The sequence below is a fragment of the Psammomys obesus genome, unplaced genomic scaffold (assembly GCF_907164565.1).
Source record: "Psammomys obesus unplaced genomic scaffold, mPsaObe1.curated_primary_1811, whole genome shotgun sequence".
NCBI lineage: Eukaryota > Metazoa > Chordata > Mammalia > Rodentia > Muridae > Psammomys > Psammomys obesus.
Window position 1 is genome coordinate 10569027 of NW_026596152.1, and position 20973 is coordinate 10589999.

Here is a 20973-nt window from a genome sequence, read left to right on the forward strand (position 1 = left end):
ATGAAAGTCAGAAGTAGCTGCTTGGCAGAGCTTTGCTCTATGGCAAATACTAGTGGTTTTTTTGTTTGTTTGTATGTTTGTGTTTGTGGGTGATGTGCTGTGTATAGAGGGGAAAGGAGTCTGTTGTTTTCATTCCTATTGTTCTTATGTCTGGGTAGCACGGTGAGGTGAGATACAGAGGACTGGCTGGAACTGGACCCCCCCCTCACAGAATCCCACAGTCTGTGGGTGTGTTCCTGGCCTGGTCCACATGGGTTTCATCAGCACCTTCCAGGGGATGGTCATGTACACTTACTGCTGGGGCAGACCCATCCTGGGACCACAGGGTCAAGCCTAGTGCTGAGGCCAAGTCAGGCAGCAACCCCATAGGCTGTGTGGTCCTGACGCAGAAAACTGTATCTCTTTGGCTACATCAGGCTTTTGATAGTGTGAGGAGGATGCAAACAGTGTATGCTGCCATTTGTGCTTCTCCCAGATCCTGAGCAAACTCAAGGGGCTGGCACTGGACACAGAGGCGGAGCTTGAACGCCAGGACGAGGCTCTGGATGGCATCACCGTAGCTGTGGACCGAGCAACCCTGACTGTGGACAAGCATAACCGGCGAATGAGAAAGCTGATGTAGTGGGGCAAGCGGCCACACAGCCACCCCTGGCTCTCCTGATCCCGCTGTTGGTAGCCCTGTGCCTTTTGCACTGGGACCTGGGACACCCTTGTTGGTGCTGTGCAGCTGTGAGGCCCTGCTGGGAACTACACCTTCCTAGGATGGGCCAGGAGGAGCCACGGCATGCATGAGCATGATGTGTTTAACAGGTGCCCTCAGCATGTGGGCCAAGCCCTGTTCCGGCAAGGATGGCCACCACCGTGCAGCCGTCCTTGCTGTCCACACTGACACCCCAGCTTCCTGCTGCCATTGTGGGGCCAAGGCCCTGGTAACCTTACACAAGTCACATCACATTGTCATCTTTCCACCATTTTTGCCAGAGTGTCAAGAAAATGTCAGTCATTCTGAGGGAGATGTGAGTACTTGGTCTAGCTCTGCCATTCACTGGCCACACACACTGGTTCCCCCTCAGATGCTGCTGTAGCTCCCCTCCACCTCCCCCTGCTCCTCAGTTAGAGTTCTCTAGAGGAGCGGGACCAGCAGCCTCTATGTGTGTATAGTAAAGAATGTTAATTAGATTGCTGACATCATAGGGGCTGTGTCCACAACAGCATGTTCACATGGAGAGACAGAGAACACTGTGGCTGCTCAGTCCAAGAATCTGGACCCCTCAGCAGCCCAGTGCTGAAGGCCTGGCTCCTGGAGTCAGTGGACCTGGTTTGCTGTAACAGGTCAGAGTTAATGGAGGCTGGTGTGAGCAGAGGACGGTGGCCGCCATGTGCTCTCACCCAGAATGGGGGCCTGCTCGCTCAGCACTCACTGCCTTCTTCCGCCTCCCATGTAGGCTGCCCACAATCAGGACAGCCCCTTTTCCTAGCCAGTCTCTCTGGAAGCACCGCCACAGACACACAGGAATGCCTCACCACCCCTGGACAGCTCTAAATCTAGGAAGTTGATGGCCAAGACCAGTCACCCTCCTGGCCAGGCCGTGGCAGACAGCCTTTGTCTCCACGTGCATGGTGGCTGCCTGACGTCAGGAGTGCAGCCCACTCCAGTGCAAAGGCCTCAGCAGCAGCAGTCTCCGCTCTCACCTGAAGCAGTGTCCTGACCCAGGCTGTTCAGAATGTGACTAGTTGCCTGGTTAGAAGTGGCCCAAGCTATGTCTTACTGTTGCCCTTTGCTTAATTGTGCGTTCTCAGTGTCCTGCTTGTGGCTACTTCCACACGCCTTGGCACAGTGGGCCACTAGGACTCACTCATCAGCTTGTGTAGGTGGGGAGAGGGTCTTGTGAGTTAGTTTGCTTTTTGAGACAGGTTCTCACTCTAGTCCAAGCTGCCCTCAGACTTGCAGCAATCCTCCTGCCTCAGCCTCCCAAGTGCTAGGATTCTAGGTATTTGTTGCCTCACCTAGCCCTTCTTGTGTTTATTTAGTGGCTATAAGATGGCTGCTGTGGAGATGGCTGCCTGCAGTGTGTAGTGATGAGCTCAAACAGATACATTCACAGCTCTCAAGCATTTGTGAGTCCTGTATGCTGGAGCCGCTGTGCTCTTCCCTTCACTCTTTATGAAGAGCATAGTGAATGGCCAGGCACTGTGGCCTCCCTGACTTGTTCTGGAATGCTGGGGTTACTTCCTTCTCCTGTCCACCTGTCCTTGGTCCCCATTATCCAGCTTTCTCCTTCAGTTCTCCCCACCCCTTCCCTTCCTCTGCTCCCCCCCTCCACTCAGTGCTCCTGTGAGATGCTGACCTTCCAGCACTTGTCTCTCTGTGCCTGGCTCTCTTCCCAAGGCTCCATGTTCTCTGGGTTTAGCCATGCTGTTGCAAATGAAGGGATTTCATGCTTTTCCCCACTAAGCACTGATCCATATACCTATATCATGATGTCTGTTTTTGTTAGTGCTAAGAACCCAGCTCAGGGCCTTGTGTGTGTTAGGCATGCACTTCCCCACTGAGATATATTCCAAGCCCTTGACCCTTTGAGACTAGAGCTCACACCCATCCCTAGCTGACTTCTCACTCGAGATCTCCCCTCCTCTGCCTCCTGAGTGCTGGGATTACAGACCTGTGCCCCGATGTTTTGTCTGCCTCACCCCACCCACCTTTTTGAGTGTCACTTCTTTAGGTCTCACTATGTAGCCCTGGCTGGCCTGGAACTCACCATGTAGACCAGGCTCTCCTCTAACTCACAGAGCTCCTCCTGCCTCTGTCTCCTGAGTGCTGCGATTAGTGGCATGTAGCACCATGCCTGGCCTAGGTCAGTACTTTCATTGTGCTTGCATAATAGACAGTTTTTGGGAGGAGACCTCTACCAGACAGGCCTCAGACTGGCTTCAAATCCTGCCTCACCCTCCTGAGTGCTGGGAATGCTGGTCTGTTGCCACCATCTGTCTGCTTTTGATAGAAGATAGATGTTCGCCAAGCCTCAGAGCTTACAGGATCTTCCTGAGGAACCTTCTCTGTAGACCTGTGAGGTAGAGCCTGTATGCAGAGCAGAGCAAGGCTGCCACAGCATACGATGGAGACGCTCAGAGATGACCGACCTGGACCACCTGTACACTGTCTTCCCGTCAGTTCACCCGGCAGACACGCTGCCTGAAAGACCGCAGTGAGGTTCTTATTTGCAAGCATAAGGAGAAGCTGATTCCAGAGTAGGACGATGGGAAAACACAGGGATTGTTGGAGCAGGAGACACCACCAAGCACATCAAATGTGGATGCAAAGACACCCTCAACATGAACTACATGCCAGAACCTGCACCTCACCATCAGTAGTGCACAGCACACAGCAAGTGGAAAACGCCTGTGTGTCCATCCACACCGCGCTTGACTGCTGGCTCAGAATGGAGAGTTCAGCACTGCTGGAATGTCACTGCCTGCAGGACACACAACTTCCTAGTGACTTGTCCATTGCAGGACCCAAGCAAGGATGGTGCTGGTCTTCGTACCACAGGGCCTCTCACTGGGGTGGAGTCTCCGCTGACTCTCACAGTCACAGTCATCTCACAGTTGGGTCTCCTATGTCCCTGACTCCTCAATATAGTCTGCAGAATCTGGTGATCTCGTTCAGCTTTCCCCAGTTAGGTACCTAAAGGCTCCACAGACTCAGAACACAGGCTGAGAACCATGTCTTCCGACACATGAGCCCACAAGGAACGTTTCATATACAAACTATAGCATCACACAGACAAAATCTAGTCAACAGTAGCCCTGCCTTGTTCTTAGAGACCGAGAGCTCAGAAACAACAAAAACAAAACAGCCAGGCGGTGGAGGCGTGCGCCTTTAATCCCAGCACTTAGGAGGCAGAGGCAGGTGGATCTGAGTTCGAGGCCAGCCTGGTCTACAGAGTGAGTTCCTAGACAGCCAGGGCTACACAGGAAAACCTTTTCTTAAAAAAAAAAAAAAAAAAAAAAAATTAAGGAAAGAAAGAAAGAAAAACAAAACCAAGGAGGCAGAGTTTCAGAGAAAGAGTAAGTTATTTAAATGGAATAACTTTTATTTTTCTTATTAAACTGTCAGGTAAGTTTACTAAAAATAAATTATCTACCATATCTGTGTGTATGTGGATATACAGAGTGAAATGAATGACAGCAATGATACGAAAGATGATGGGTAGAAGGAATTAGAAATATTTCGTAATTTTAAAAATTTATTTTCACTTGTTTGTAACGTTTGCCTGGATATATGTATGTGCACCTCATGCATGCGTAGTACCCACAGAGGTCAGACAATTGTTGGATTCCCTGGGACTGGCGTTACAGATGCTTGTGAGCTGAGACTCGAACCTGGGTCTTCTAGAAGAGTCTCCAGTGCTCTTAACTACTGAGCTATCTCTCCAGCTCCCTGCCTTTTATTTTTGAGACAGGATCTCACTGTGTAGTCATGGCTGATGTACTTTCTGGGTTGAACAGGCTGGTTTCAAATTCACAGAAATCCACCTGCCTCTGGCTCCTGAATGATGACATTAAAAGAATTTGCCCTACATCCAGCTTGTAATTACTTTTTATAATTAATTTATTATTTGGCAGTATCTTATATGTATGCATTCCCCCTCCTCTTTTCCCCAGATCCCCACAATGTGCTTCATTTTATATGTGTGTGCGTACACTGAGTCAGATTGCTGTCTTCACAGTCGTGAGTGTAAAAACATCAACTGAGACATGGACGGTGTACCAACAACCACACCCCTGAAGAAAACTGACTTCCTGGCAGCCATCAGTTGTCAGTAGCTCCTCAGTTAGGAGTGGGGCCTCAGAAGCCTCTTCCCCATTCCTGCTGGAATTTCAATGGCTTCATTTTATGCAGGTAATCATAGCTAATCATAGCATAATCTGACTGTTGCGTGTCCCAAAGCCAGTATTTCACACCCCTCTCTCCTATGGCTCCTACAATCTTTCCAGCTTTTTTTCTGAAGTGTCCCTGAGCTTTGAGGGTTGGGGGTTGATACAGATATTCCATTTATAGTTGAGTACGCAATGATCAGTTATTTTTGACCAGCTATGACTCTGCATTAACTACAGCTCAGAGCAGCTCTAATCTATGGATATAAACAGAAATATTTAGGTGGTAGTCTGACAACATGAGTATTTAGCAAAGCAGCAATGGGTTCCCAACCTAGGACCCACGACCTCTCCAGGCACAGGCTTTGCACTGTGTTTATATTACCAGGCAAGAATTCCCTCCTGTGGAGCAGACTTCAAATACAATCAGAGAGAAACTAGTTAACTCTCCCCCCAACCCCCCGTCATACCGCTATGCACAATGAATACTTCTTGTATGGCAGGTCAATATTGTAGCATAAGGCCTATTGCTTATCTTTCCACCTTTAACAGCTTGTGCACCTTCTGGCACTGTGAAAGCTAACCAGCAGGGAAGAATTTTTCTAGTTACTTCCAGCCTGTGTCCTTCAACCAAAGTATGTAATGTTTTAAGCAATAGGGTCTCATCCTCTGGTCAGGTGGACAGCCGTAATAAAATGAATCCATTTATACTCTCACCAGTGTGTGTACGTGTTCTTTTTCGTAGCCTCACCAACATCATTTGTTTTCTTGATTTGGTGTGGTGAAGTAGATTTAATTTGCAGTCCCATAGTGGCTAGTGATATTAAACACTTTTAAAATGTTTATCAGCTATTTATACTTCAACTTCTTTTTTAGATTTTTTTAACCTGCATTGAACTGTATGCACCATGTGTGTGCCTGTCGGACCCCCTGGACTGGAGCTATGAATGACTGTTAGCCTTCACATGGGGGCTGGAAGTCTAACCTGGGACCCCTGCAAGAACAACAAGTACTTTTAATCCCTGAGTCATCTCCCCACACCTCCCCTCCCCTTGTTTTTCTTTGGGGCGTTCGAGAGAGGGTTTCTCTGTGTTGCCCTGGCTATCCTGGAACTCCCTGTATAGAACCAGGCTAGCCTCAGATTTACAGAGATCACAGGCGTGGGCCCCTGCATCCAGTTTATGCTCCTTATTTTTAACTCTAGCAGTTGTGGAGTGTCAGGTCTTACGTAGAGGCCCATGATCCATTTGGAGTTGATGTGTGCAGGGTGAGAGTTGTGAGTCTAGTTTCAACTTTCTCATGTACCATTTGTTGAAGATACCGTCTCTTCTCTCATGCGTATTTTTGGCATCTTTATCAGACATTTGGTGGCTGTAGCTGGATGGCCTTATATCTGGGTCCTCAGGTCTATTTCATCAGTCCATGTGTCTGTGCCAATACCCTGCTCTTTCTGTCACCATGATTGTTCTGAATAAGTTGAAATTAGGTATGGTGATACCTCCAGCAATGTTCTTCTCAATGTTCCTTTGGCTGGGGTCTTTTGTGCTTCCAAATGAATTTTAATATTGATCCTGCCAATCCATGAGCATGGGAGGTTTTTCTTTCTTCTAGTGTCTTCAATTTATTTTGTGTTGGTGTTTTAAGTATTTCAATCATTTAGTAATTTCTGTAAAATTTCAAAGAAGTCTTTCACACCCTCAAGTTAAACTTACTCCAAGGTTTTTGTTTGTTGTTTTTTGGGGCTATCTTGAGTGCAGTCCTTTTCCTGACCTCTTTTTTTTTTTTTTCCTTCCAGTTTCTTATGGTTCTAATTGGAGTATAGGAAGGCTGATGGCTTTTTCTTTCAAAAGCCTGAGATCTTTTCTTTTCCAGATCCCAAAGCCACTTGCACGTATTTAGAGTTTTTGCTATAGCAATATCTACTTCCTAATAAGAACTATACTCATTTTTCTGGGTATGCCAGAATGAAGTTCCACAAATCACATGGCTTCAAATAACAGAATCTTATTATCAGTTTCCTAAGGCTGGGATTTGAAATCCAGGTGCTGGCAGTTTGTATCCTCAGCTAGGCTCAACGGAGACCTTCGGTGTAGATAGGTGGCAGAATTCAGTTTCTGTGCCGATAAGAGACCAGATTGCCAATTCTCTGGCTACCAGACAGCTCTCAGTCCCCCATTCTCTTCACAGCACAGTCTCCATAAAAGCAGCCACCTGGGCCCCCAGCTGTACTTCCTGGGCCTTCTCAAGTGGTGACGCTAGCCCAAGGGAACACTCTCCCTGTCTCAGAATCAACTCATCCTTGATTCCGTCTGCAGAGTCCAACCTAGACCTCATTAGTGTTTGGTCAGATAATTGAGAACATTGTGTGTACAACAGGGCTTGAAATATTGTGGCACCTAAAAATCTGCCTTTCTTTTTCCTTCATCCACAAAACCATTGTCTGGCCCTCACTGCTGACTCACTGAAATCTGGAAACTCTCCCAGTTAGTCTTTATTGTCAACTTCACATAACCTAGAGTCACCTGGGAAGAGGGAACCTCGGTGGAAAAACTGCCTTGATCAGATTGGCTTGTGGCCACTTCTGTAAGTGACTGCTTTTGACTGATGACTGATGTGGGCGGGCCCAGCCAGTTTCGGGCAGCGCCATCCCTAGGCGGGTGGTCCTGGGCTGTGTAAGAGATCTAGCTGTCCGTGAGCTTGAGAGCCAACCAGAGAGCAAGCCAGCAGGCAGTGCTCGTCCTTGCTTCTGATTCTAGTTCCTCCGATCATGGATTCTGAGCTGGAAACGTGTGCCAAATAACCCTTCCCTCTCCAGGTTGCTTTTGATCAGAGTAATTTATCACAGCAACAGAAAGGAAACTAGAACAGAAAGCTAACAGTCCCCTCTCACTTGCCCAGCCCCTGTTCCCTTCATTCCAAGCTGGCAGTGTTTCTGCCAGTAAAACATTCTCCCACAAGTCTCCGGTGCATGTCCTGGCTCTTCCTCAGTGCTGGCTATGCCGCGCTGTGTGTGGGTTTCCAGCAGTCCCTTCTATCTCGGAGCTTTTACCCCTGTGTTTACAGTGTGGAGCTATCCCAACTACCTGTGTACAGCAACGGCGTACAGATCCCAGCCAGGTAAGACCCTTGACCCAGGCCCAGTGTGTGCAGCCTTGAACTCCCTGCAGTCCCTTCATGCGCTTATATATGAAGCACCTGATGTCACCATCTATTCCTGCTCATGTCCAGGGTCTCCAGGTCCATGTAATGTCTGAGACAGAAAGGATACAGTGTTGCTGTGGGGAGCACCACTCTCTCCTTATCTGCCTCTCTCCATATCCTCAGTCCTTCCCACAAGACAACCTGCTCCTGTCATCCCCATGGGCACCTTTTACCACGAGCATCTCAGCAGAGTGGTGGCAGCGTGGCAGCCAGCTTAGAAACCCAGTGAGGGCCTGGGTGAGACAGCCACAACGGCTGCCACACCCAGGGGGATGGAGGGCATTTTTTGTTCTTGCTTTGTTGACTTACAGTGAAAAGGCTGGGTGCAGGCATAGCCCATTCACTGAGCTGTCGGGATTTGTTCCACATGTGAGGCGTGTTTTTAATTTAATGGTTTATATCGTGGTGGATGGTGTTTACAGCAGTGAAGTCAGTGAGAGATGGAAGCACTGTGGGTTCAGAACTCTTGCTTGGCACACAGGCTGGTCTGAGAGAGAATATCATGTCTGGCTTGGTGGTCATGGGTATAGGTCACCTGAGGGGCAAAGCAGCACAAGGGAGGAAAAAGCCAAGAGGCAGAAGGGCTGGGCCTCTTTGATCTCACTGGTCTCCACCTTGAAATCCCAACCTTTCCCATCGGCAGGAATCAAGACAGTTTTGTCTGTAGCTAACCCCGGCTCTGCACACTGTGCTGTGCAACTGGAAACCGTGAGGACAGAGAGGTTCCCAGAGTCAGAGTGATCTGAAGCAGACAGCCTCCATCTTGCGGGGAATGAACTTGAGTGCTCTGGATCCTTTATAACCCTGCAGTTCAAAGTGCCATCTTCCTAGTCCCACTTAACATTGGTCCCAACCTCCAAGAAGACACCAGAGGAATCTGCTTCTCCTGGCTGTGGCATCATTCAACAAGCCCCTGGTCCCAGGGAAGAAGGAGAGGGCTTCCTGGAGGCTGGAGCCAAAGGGGGGAAGGAACAAATCAGGGCAGCAGAAAAAGTCAGGTCCCAGTTCTTTCCCAGAGAGGGAAGGCTAGCTGGGGAAAAGGATCACTACCCTGTGGGTGTGTGTGTGTGTGTGTGTGTGTGTGTGTGTGTTGGGGTGACTTAATGGAATTGGCACTGTACCCACACATCCACAGGGAATGTCTTATAAGAACCCAGTGGTTGCCTGAAGCCACACACAGTATCTGGCTTGACTTCTTCTGTCTCTGCCATGTTCAGGAATTAAAAACAGCTAGCTGGGTATGGTGACACATATTTGTAATTCCAGCACTTAGGAGGCTGAAGCAGGAGGATCGCAAAGAGTTTACTGCCCATGCCCCAACCCCCAATATTCATACCCAGATCTCAGAAAGCACTACAAGCTGATTTCTTAATTTGTTTATTACACCGTGAATTTCACCTTTTCACCTGAAGGAAGCGCTTTTGTGGCTGGTCTTTGGTGTGTGGTGACAGTTGATCTGATCGTGGAAATAGCTACCAGGTCTCTATGGGTGTGGATAATGCAAAAAGCTAGACAGAGGGGTGACTCACATGCATGGTGGCAGTACTGAGCCCAAGGCCATGACATTTTGCCACATTGCCAGAGGGTGGGTTAATTCAGAGTAAAGAACTTTAATGTCTTTAGATTGTAGCTGCCTCAAGTCAGATATCAGAAGTGAGTGAAGGAGCTGGCCTGGGTGACTGGAGCTCCTCACCCGTGTGTGCTGGTGAGTACCAAGGCGGATGCCCTGGTAAGTGGATTGACTGACGGACTCTGGGCTGGGGCTCCACCTCTCACCAAAAGCAGATGTTCATCTCTGGATCCCTGTCACAGCATGCAGCCTGAACAAATAAAAGAATGACCACAGGTTCAGAAGAAAGAGGGGCGGCATCGCCCTTCCCAGCTTTTCAAAGGAGAGGCTTCCAAAACAAGACTCTGTAGATTTGGACTCGTACCTCCTAAGAAGCTAATTCTTTCCTTATGTCTGGAGCTTGATAAAAACAGGCTCCTTTGAACACGGTCCCGAGGTGCTACGTGTATGACGGGAAAAAGTTCCCAGAAAAAGTTCCCAGGGTCGTTTGTGGGCAGTGCCTGTGATTGCGTTGGTGCAGCCCTTGCTCGCCAGCACCCAGACGGGGTTGGGCAGTGTTGGGGGTGGGGCAGGAGCAGAGAGAGGGTGACGCCCCCAGACCCTGAAGGTGAGAGTGAGGCCACTGAGGGGTGGGGGGCACTTTTGAAAGTGGGAAATGGGGTGTGCAGAGGAGAGGGTAAGTAGACTAGCAGCTAGGGCTCCTAGGAAACAGAAAACCTGGGTAGGGGTGGGGAGATAAGGGGACCCTGGAAGGAGGTAGTCAGAGGAAGTGATAGGGGATGGGGAGATTGGGTCCTGGTGATTAGACGTGGCCAGAGAAGGGATGAGGAGCTGGGTAAGGAGACAGAGGCCCCAGGGAACAGGATGTCAAAGGGAGGAGATGGGGTCCTGAGTGACGGCAGGGACAAAGGTATTACTTGTGGGAAGAAAGGGGACCTGAGAGCAGGATGTCCAAGACAGGGACAAGGTGAAGCTGCAGGCTGGTCTGGCAGTGAAGGTCCAGGCAGCTGTTGTCAGCTGTAGAGGGAAGGGAGTTGGCAGGGCATAGAAGCAGAGGGCAGCATTGGTGCTGGTGACATGCAGTAAGTAAAGAAGGGGCACCTCTTTACTGGCATCCCTGTGGGTGGCTTTTGCTGCCTATCCTTGTGGAGCCTGAGAGTGAGTGCAGGTGTGTCCCGGCCTTTGGCCACCAGAGCCAGGGCAACCCAGGACAGCCAGCCATGCAACAGCTGCTCTCGGGTCACTGTAGAAAGGTCATTGGTCAAACCCAGCATCAAGGGCAGGTCTGTGCCTGGGGAAGAGGACAGGCTCCTAAGCAGATGTGGATAATCACCAGGCTCCTTTCTCCAGTGTTGCAAGATGGGCAGTATGTTTATGTTTGTATTCTCAGATGTGTATGTCTAGGTGTGGTATCGTGTGTGTTCTTGGGCATGTATGCTGGGGTGTGTTACCCTGTGTGTGATCTCAGGGATGTGTGTGTGTTAGGGTATATTACCCTGTGTATGTTCTCAGGGATGTGTGCTAGGGTGTGTTTGTCTGTGTCTCAAGTGTGTGCTGGGTTTATTAGCCTGTGTGTATTCTTGGGCATGTGTACTTGTGTGTGTTCATCTGTTTATGTTCTTAGGTGTGTGCCAGGATGTGGGTGTTCTGACATTTGCACTGTATGTGCTTTTGGGTGGGAGGTACACACTCATGGTGAATGTGAGGCCCTGAATACAGTGTGGGGATCTGGACACCCTGGACGCTGCCTTGTTCCACCTCTGGTGAAGGGATATTTGCTTTGACATAGTTTCCTAAATGCTATCACTTCCTGGGGACTTTGGCACTAAAATAATGACAGTCCTCGGCCACCCAGGACCATGTTTCCCAAACCTTACCTTCAGTGAACCCTGAAATCCAGCTGGTAGCAATTGCAGAGACAGTGCGGGTGTCTTCCTGCACTCGCCACAGGCTGCTGTCAGCCATCTCTGTTCTCAGAGCCATCTAACCTACCGCCCCACCTCCACCTCCTGGAAGGAGGAGTGGCTGTCTCTCTGGGCTCAGAGCCACAGAAGACTTTAACCGAGGCCTGCTGCTCGTACCAGTAAGGGGTGGTCCTCACACCCACTTCTCCTACCAGTCCCTGCTCCTGGGCACAGCTGGGCTTTGGACAGGTCCAAGTAGTATACCAAATGCTGCCTGTACCAGTAGGAGAGGGGACCTCTCATCTTTGCCTGTTCAGCGGCATTCTTCTGGGTGGACACCCTGCTCCCACTCAGCACCTGAAGGAGGCTGAGGACAGCACCCTTGGGGTGCTCACTGCAGGCTCAGCCAGCCGGCAGTTCTCTGGTACCCAGAGGCTGTGTGTGACAAGGACATCGCTGCTATCAGCTTCAACACTCATCCCTCAAGAATGGGGTCTGCTGCTGTTTGGAAATGGTCCGAATGTCCCCTAAGACTTCAGATGTTGAGATGTGGCCCTCGATGTGACAATGAGGAGGAAGGAGAGCTTTGAGAAGTAATTAGGATTAGATATAGGCCACAGCTGAGTCCCAGAAGCATTATAGAAGACAGCATTATAAAGAGACACAGGGCATGGCCTTCTTGCCATGTTGGTGCCTATAGCGTCTCAGACTTTGTCAGTATCATCTTTGGGGCCAAAACCTTGATGTTGGTCCTGGAACCTGGGAGGCGTGAGCTGAAATCAGTTCTGTGGATGGCTCCTCCAGGATGGGGTACTTTGTGATAAGCAAGAAAAAGTGACTGAAGAGCAGGACATGGTAGCGCACACCTTCAACACAAGCACGAAAGAGGAAGATCTCTGTGAATTTGAGGCAAGCCTCCCCCCTTCCCGTTTTGAGACAAGGCTTCTTTGTGTAGCCCTGGCTGTCTTAGAATTCACTCTGTAAGACAGGCTGGCCTTGAACTCAGAAATCCACCTTCCTCTGCCTCCCAGGTACTTAAAGACCTGAGCCATTATGCCTGGCTGGGTTTTTTTTTCCCCCATCTTCTTGTTTGTTTGTTTTGTTTTTAAGCCTGCTCTACATAAGCAAGCTCCAGGCTACCATAGACTGCATGGTGAGTTCCTGTCTCAAACAAGCAACAACAACACAGTCTGGCCCTGCCCCACGGTGGATTGTACACCCCACCCACCCACACACACACTGACACTGTATATCTCAACGACTTGAAGAGCCTAGAGGGATAAGAAGACCAAGGATACTGGCTCAGATATAGGACACCATCCAGACCCCCAAATGTGCCTGTCATAGCAGTCAAAAGAGTGCTGTGTGGGACTGATGAGTGACATAAATTTCCCAACCTCATACCTGCCACCTATCATTGACCAAAATGTCATTATGTTCATATTGACTGTCTATGAAACACGTAAAAAGTAAACTAAAAATTAGATAGCATCACCCATTTGGCAGAGCAGAGCATGTAGTGAATTGACCACTGTTTTTTAGATTTATTTTATGTGTGTGAGTGATTTGCCTGCATATTTCTGCGTGCACCAAGTTCATGCCTGGAGCTCCAGGAAGACAGAGGGCGTTGGATGCCTGGAACTTGGCCTCTTTACCACTGAGCCATCTCTCTAGCCTCTGAATTGGTCATTGCTGGGCCAAGCCTCAGACAGTTTCCCAGGTCCAAGACAATGGGGAGCTGCATGCACATTTCTCTGTAAAACACGGGCAAACTTGGGAGTGAGAGGGGCCTGCTCTGGCAGCTCATTGCAAAGGGCTGGCTCTGGGGCTCCTCCCTCCACACAGGCTACAGTGTCCTGGTGTGTCAGTGCCCATATCTGACCCAATCCTGCTTTTGGCCCTCTGCTTGTAGCCAGAACCTTTATAGATTAGACTGGCTTCAAGAACCTTTTTAATGTGGGCTGGCCTTGAACTCTGCTCTCTAGCAATTCTGCTTCATCCTCCTATGTAGTAGATTGGCTGTCTTCTTGTTGCCCTTTATTGATTTTCATTAAACATTTAAACAGCTGTGGTTTTGGTTTTTTGCCATGTTTTCCTTCTCTTGAGCTTCTGAGTCATTTTAATTAAAACTAAGTTATCATTTTTTTATTTGTTTTGTTTTTAAGGGTTTGCTATGTAGCTCAGGGTAACCTTGAACTCTGAGCAATCTTCCTGCCTTTGCCTCTTTAAAGCTGAGATTACAGATATGCACCATTGCGCTCAGGCAAGCTTCCTAAAGAACACTGCATTCACCACGTAAACAGGCCTGGTCTCGTACACCCGTAACTAAGCTTCTGTGCTCCGGACTCCAGGGCCAGTCTGAGCTACATAGTGAATGTGAAGACAGCCTGGGCTACAAGAATTTTTATTTCAAAATGCCAAAAACATTTATTTAAATTTTATTACATTTATTTTTTATTTGTGTTGGATGAGAGAGAGAGAATATGAACGTATATGGAAGCCAGACGACAACTTTGGGAATAGTTCTGTCCTTCCACCATGTGGGTTCTGGAATGAAACCCATGTTACCTTTATTCACTGAGCCATCTCACAGATCTCAGAAGACATTTAAAAAATTAACATAAAAAAAGAAACTAAAGAAGAAGAGGAGGAAGAAAAAGAAGAAAAATTTACTATGTGACCAATAGAATGCATCATAGCTGAGACTCCTAATCTCAGATTTTACATTTTTTGCGGGGGCCGAAGTGATTCGTCGTCTCTGCCTTTATAAAGCTTATGTGCTGAGGCGTATGGGAACACGCGCATATGGCTTTCATTTGTTTCTTTGCTCTGTAAGTCTGAAATCCCTGACCTCTGCTGGAACTGCTCTCCCGTCACTGGCTTCTTTCCCTGACGGGGTTCACGTATAAACCTCACTTTACTGTCATTGGCTTTAAGGACCACTTTCCATATTCTCACCTGTCAGGCCCCTCTAGAGCCCACTTTGTATCCGATGCACCATCCAGGGATGTTTCTGAATCTAGCAGTCGACACTCAGATGAGAGAGGGCTGAGCAGGAGTTCTTCCTGCTTCCGTTTTGTTCACTGTCTTTTTGACACAGGGATTTAATGTGCTGCCGGGTTGGCCTTGACCTAATGATGATCCTCCTGCCTCAGCCTCCCAAACGATGCAGTAGAGAATGGGTTCTGTGTCTCATCCTGTTATGTTTTTGAAACTACGTGAGGGAAGAACTCCCCAGACCTGCACCCTTAGGATGTGTGCTGGGACCAAGGCAAGTTCAAAAGCTAAAATGTTTTTGGGGGGTTGGGTTTGGACCATGAGCCAAAGTGCCACTGTCAAACACAGTTATCCCCATTATGAAGTCCTCCAAAATAAAGAACTCTTAAAGAGCAAAGTGAGAAAAATAGAATTCTGAAAAAAAAAATCAAAATCTTGAATTCTTACATTTAAAAATGTATTTTTAAAATAATAAGTATTACATTTCTTTATTTGTGTGGGGTGTGTGCTAGTCTCATAGTTCCTGTGTGGAGGTCGGAGGACAGCGTGTAGGAGTCAGGTCTCTTTCCACCTCGTGGGTCCCAGGGACCGCACCCAGATTGTCAGGTTTGGCAGCGACCAGCCTTTATGTGCTGAGCCTCTTACTGGCTCCCTGATTTGCCATTTTTAAGACAGGGTATTATTCTGTACCCCAGACTAATATCAAACTCACGGCAATCCTCCTGCTTGCCTTTCTCAGTGCTGGGATTACAGGTCACCAAGATGGGCTAGTTTATATTTTAAGAAGCAGATGGATTTGAGGAACAGGACGATACGTCATAACACTTCATAGGACACTCTACGGAAAGATGTAGGCAAATATGGCTCTCAGATTCAAAGTCAGTAAGAGATATTTATTCTAAACCAAGTAAGAGTGTTCATGGTCTGGAAACACAGACTCAAGTTGCCCTGAGTCTTACGAATTTTTACAGCCACAAAACAAAAGGGGCTTTAAAATACATTGGTGGGACGATCAGGCCGGCAGGCAGGTTTCCCTTTATTTGTTCTTTTCAATGGGTCACACTGAATAAATCATCTCTCTCCTCAGTAATTCCTACCTCTTTAATAAGTGGAGACCAGTAGCAAGCCTTGCTTTGAGAGAGATGCTGTAGCTCAGACAGTTTCTCCCTCAAAAAATCCAGTTACAGCTAATATTTATTTTTAAAAAATGAATTATTTCGGGTTGGGGATTTAGCTCAGTGGTAGAGTGCTTGCCTACCAAGCGCAAGGCCCTGGGTTCGATCCTCATCTCTGGAAATAAAAAATAAAAAATAAAATAAACAGAGAAATCCTGTCTCAGAAAAACCAGGAAAAAAAAAAAATATATATATATATATATATATTTTTTTTTTTTTTCTGGGCAGTGGTGGTGCATGCCTTTAATTTCAGCGCTCAGGAGGCAGAGACAGGCAGATCTCTGTGAGTTCAAGGCCAGCCTGGTCTATAGAGTGAGTTCCAGGATGGCCAAAGCTACACAGAGAAACCCTGTCTTGAAAAAAAAGAGAGAGAGAGAGAGAGAGAGAGAGAGAGAGAATTATTTCAATCCATCAATCCATTTGTAAGACTCTGTCAGAGAGCTTAGCTAGGGACCAGGTAGAGAAAGACTGGCAATCACCTGTCTTGCTCTAAATGCTGTGCAGAGCAGAGGAAAGCTGGACTCACACACCAAAAAGAAACATCAAGAAAATGAATTGCAGGTTGTAAAGGGATTGTAAGACAGAAAACTGACTTGTGTGTAAATGACACATCACCGAAAGGTCTTAATTGTCTATGTCTTTCTAGTGAACACCATATATATATATATATATTAATAAATATAGATGTGATGTATATGTGATATGTGACAGATATATATATATATATGATAGCCACTCTAGGCTGTTCAGGAGGCAAACTGGTGGATGACCTCAGTTTGATTCCCAGAACAATGGTGGAAGGAGAGAGCCAGTTCCTGAATGCTCTCTCTCTCTCTCTCCGTCACCACACACACATTATACACACACAGATGATAATAATAGTAAATAAAATAGTTATATTAAAAATAGCCACTCAGTATCTCACTGAAGTGCATTTTGCTGACATCAGATAAGTCATACACTCCTAATGACGTATAAACAGACATGGACACACAGACCTGCAGCAGCCTCACCAAGCTACCCCAGAGCTTTGGAGATTTCTGTTCTCAGGTCTGTGACGTTTAGGCTCTTTATCTTCCTGAGCTGTGGCTTGAGGGCTTTTGATCTTTGGGGACTTTCGCTTGGGATGGTGGCATTCAGGTGTGTCTTTCAGGATCCTACTTGACTCTTATTTCAAGTTTATGTGTTGCCTGACTTTGGAGAAATGCTTTATTGTGTAGGTTTTGACATGCAAACGAGCAGACAGCAAACCCTCAGCTTAGGAACAGTGACACACACCAACTCAGGTGTCCAGGCCTGGCTCCTGGGGGTTCTTTCTGTTTTTCCCAGATTTCTCTCCTCCCTCCCATCCCTGGGCCTGGTATCTCTCATGCCAGAAATGAAGGCGATGGCTTCCATATGTATGACAGCCCTCTCTGGACCATTGGAGGCTGCCTACCCAGAGTGAAATAAATATGGGGATCTGAAGGGTACAAACATATCTGGACATTTCTTGGGTCACTATTTCTACCCTGTGTTGAGACGGAGAAAGGAAGAAGGCCGAGAGACCTGTTCCAGTGGTGTGCCCATGTGAACCTAGGCATCAGTTAATTAATGGGCTTGGAAAATCCTACCTGAGCCTGCCAGCCAGGACAGCCTGACATAGATGGTGCTAGAGTAGCCAAGACCTGGTTCCTCAAGACCTGGCAGGACACACCCTGGTGGCATCTATCTACTGGCCTCTACATACACAAGATAACTAATTTAGCTGAAGCTGTAGATTCTGAAGCAAATATAGGCATCTCCTGAAAGAAAAAAAAATAGAGTGTGTGTTCTAGCTGGGTGCATTGTACATGGACAAGGGACACTCCCATGAGTTGGCACAATGGGAGTTCCTACAGAGGGCCTGCCTGTCAGCAGGTCCCAGCCCACAACTCCAGGGACTGCGCCCAGGTGGCTCCACTCTCTAATATTCACCCTCTACCAGAAAGCCAGCTGATGGGAATAGAATACGTCATGTAAATCTAGGAAAATTTCAAAACACAAATAGAATTAAAAAGAGCCAGGTGGAAGGGGATTTATGGCTGAACGGCAGGACCACGGAAGGACTTGAATGACTGAAAGCACCAGCTCTGGGCGCCAAGAGTGGTACAGCTTTCAGAGACAAGTGTCGAACCTCCACTCCTCTGAGCCTTGGATCCTGGCTGTCAGCCATTGATGCTGAGGAAGGGGGTGGTCTATGGGCCCAAGCTGTGACCTCACTATGTATAGGACAGAAATTGGTCAATGCCCTATGACTTAAAAGAGATTACTGTGCCCTCTTTCATGGTACCAGAAGGCACCGTGAAAGCTTCCAAAGGAAGGAGGTGACCAACAATACTGCCCAGCTCTCACACCCATGAACCATATCAACAACCAGCATGGCTCAAAAACCCTGTCAGTTCAAGAGTGGCACACACACTTTGAGGGTAACCAACTCCTCTAATTGGACTTAAGACCTTGTCAATAAGAGGGATACCATGGTACTGGATCCCCAGCCGCTACTCGGTGCTAGTGAAGTCATGGTTATTGGAGGAGAATCTACAACCACTAATTTACTAAGCCAACATATTCTTTAATAGTAATCTATTAACATTTGTCTTTATACCCACAGGTAAGGATAGTCTTCATGCCTTATCATGGAAACTTCTCTTTGCAACAGAGATCAGCACAGAAAACTCCAACCAATCAATACGCAGAGCTGTGAAGCCCAGTCCTGGTGGATACATATACACTTAAGGCTGAGGGGATATTGCAGAAGAGGGGCAGAAAGATTATAAGAGCCAGAGGTCTGGGGCTTTGTTGTGAGATTTGTCTCCTCGAAACATGAGAAGCTATAGCCATAAAGTCTCACCAACGTGACCGTCCAAATGTGAACTGAATACAGACATCAACAAACATGCCAAACTGCATGGGAAGAGCCCACGAGGCCTCACCCCACACAAGGAACTACAGGCAAGTGAGTAGAGCTAGGAGTAGGAGAGGTGGTCCTCCCCAGGGAAGAGCAGCCCAACTGGTTGTCCAGTGCCAAATCAGCCCTGAAAACATACAGACAAGTAATATTATGTGGACCAACAGGTTATATTTGAGAATATATATATATATATATATATATATATATATATGTGTGTGTGTGTGTGTGTGTGTGTGTGTGTGTGTGTGTGTGTGTGTGTGTAAGTGTGTATAAAAATGTTTAAAAGCTTGCAATAACATGAAAAAGAGGCCATGAATTCAAAGAGGAGCAGGAAGGAATGTTTGAGAAGGTTTGGAGGAAGGAAAGGAAATGGAGAAGTATAATTAAAATACAACCTCAAAAATGAAAATATAGAGTCCACCTCATCAATGTCTTAGGAGAAAATGACCACAGCTTTTCCAAAATTCATGTCCCTGTTGTTGTTATTGTGTTTGTTTGTTTGTTTGTTTGTTTGTTTCTAGACAGGGTTTCTCTGTGTAGCCTTGTCTGTCCTAGACTCGTTTTGTAGATCAGGCTGGCCTCGAACTCACAGAGATCAGTCTGCCTCTGCTTCCTTGAGTGCTGGGATTAAAGAGATATGCCACTGTGCCTGGCTTCATGCCCTTGTTTAAAGACTATTAAAAAAACAGTCTCAGTCTGTGGGACAGTTGTTCAGGCTGTGCACAGCAACCAGGAATGGCCAAGACAGCGGTGTCTCTGTCCCTGGAAACACAGACCAGGGCACAGGAGCCCTCAGAGGAAGGAGCGAGGACTTGAATGGGAACAGAGGGGCACTCTGCCACCTCTTGACACAAGTGGGTACCAGGGCCAGTTCTTCATGGCTGAGGCCAGAGGGGGCATGATTAGAGGTGAACTCTACCCCAAAAGGAGGCTGCAAACCACGTCCCCATATCACACAGGAGGAGAAGGGAGGTGGCAGGCTAGCCTTGGCTGTGACAACTGACCTTGATAGATCAACATCACCTCCAGCCTGTGCTTCCCTTTCCTTATTCTCCCCTAACCCATGCCTTCCTGCTCAGCTGCTCCCTGGAGCAGAGCACAGGCCTTTAACGGGCCTCCCAGGGGTGGCAATGTTGGCACCTTCTCCAATGTGTGTCACCCAAATATACTTGGCCTTCCTCATCTTCTCTCTCACCTCAGCTGGATTGTTTCACCTCCAGCCTTGAGGATACAGGGCCCAGGGAGCTAGTAAATGCCTTACCTTCCCAGAGGCGTTAGCCTGGCACAGACACAGCCAGATCTCGTACCAGCTAGCACCTTCAGAGAAGCTGAATTGTGGCCTTGCTACCCCCAAAGCCACATAGCGAAGGGCGAAGGGCAGAATGGGCCTTCAGAAGTGGCCGGAGCTGGTTAGGACCTTCAGTATCTAGTCTGGCTCATCTCTGTCCACTGGAAGCTGTTCAGATACCGCAGGGGCTCGATGGCCTCTCAAGGAAGCCTGCTCCACATGTCGGAGCGGTGTGTCTAACTGAGTGTGAGGTCTACACTCCAAGAGCCAGGCAGAAGTCTTGAGTGTGTGGCCTTCGGGCTCAGAGGCGAAGTACTTGGATCAGCCTTGCTGATCCTCAGGGCTAGGCCTGGACACGTTGCAGCGTCTCCAAGAAGGGGTTGCAGGGCCTGACTCCCCTGCGTACACACAGCTAACGCATGGAAGGTGCACACATTCACACAGCTCGGCCGTTGCTTAAATATACCTCAGGGCACACCCTAGGATCAGCCTCCATGAGCACTGGCCCGTCACAGGGGTGGACAGAGCAGGAAGTTCTGGGTTCTTGCTATCTCTGGAGCTATTTCCTGCCTAAGTGGACCAACTGTGGACCACCAAGACCTTTCCCTGGGCTTGACCGGAACCACTCAGATCTGAGAGGCAGATGGCCCAAGAAGGTGCTCTACCTGACAGCCAAGTCCAGAGGAGAGAATGTTTCTTGCAGGACCTAGTTTTGTGGCCACCAGGGAAAGCTGAGTGGATCATGTTGGAGTCTGAAAACCAGATAGATTTCAGCATTCTTTAGAGCCTGGTGAGGCAGGTTTCAGGCACTCCTAAGCATGTGCGTGTGTGTGTGTGTGTGCGTGTGTGTGTGTGTGTGTGTGTATGTCGTGTCTGTGTCAGGTGCTCCTGAACCCTGGGGGGGTGTATGTCTCTGTGTCAGTATGTATGTCTGTGTGTTTGTGTGTGTATGTGTCTGTGTATATGTCTTTCTGAATGTCTGTGTGTATGCCTTTGTGTCTGTGTCAGGTACTCTTGAACCCTAGCTT

General features: G+C 48.0%; 1 protein-coding gene across 5 annotated transcripts in view; it reads left to right on the forward strand.

Annotated features, from left to right (window-relative positions):
* The window catches only part of Snap47 (synaptosome associated protein 47), a 65546-nt gene extending 46789 nt beyond the window's left edge, over positions 1 to 18757 (forward strand). For 3 of the 5 annotated variants that reach the window (XM_055594143.1, XM_055594144.1, XM_055594145.1), the window contains exon 5: positions 476 to 4582. In XM_055594143.1, the coding sequence (XP_055450118.1) occupies positions 476 to 622 (147 nt within the window). In that variant the 3' untranslated portion in view covers positions 623 to 4582. Of the gene's footprint in view, positions 1 to 475; positions 4583 to 4665; positions 5589 to 18357 lie in introns of those variants that run through there. The other 2 variants (XM_055594146.1, XM_055594147.1) reach the window with 2 other exon arrangements.
* Positions 18758 to 20973: the final 2216 nt, after the last annotated feature.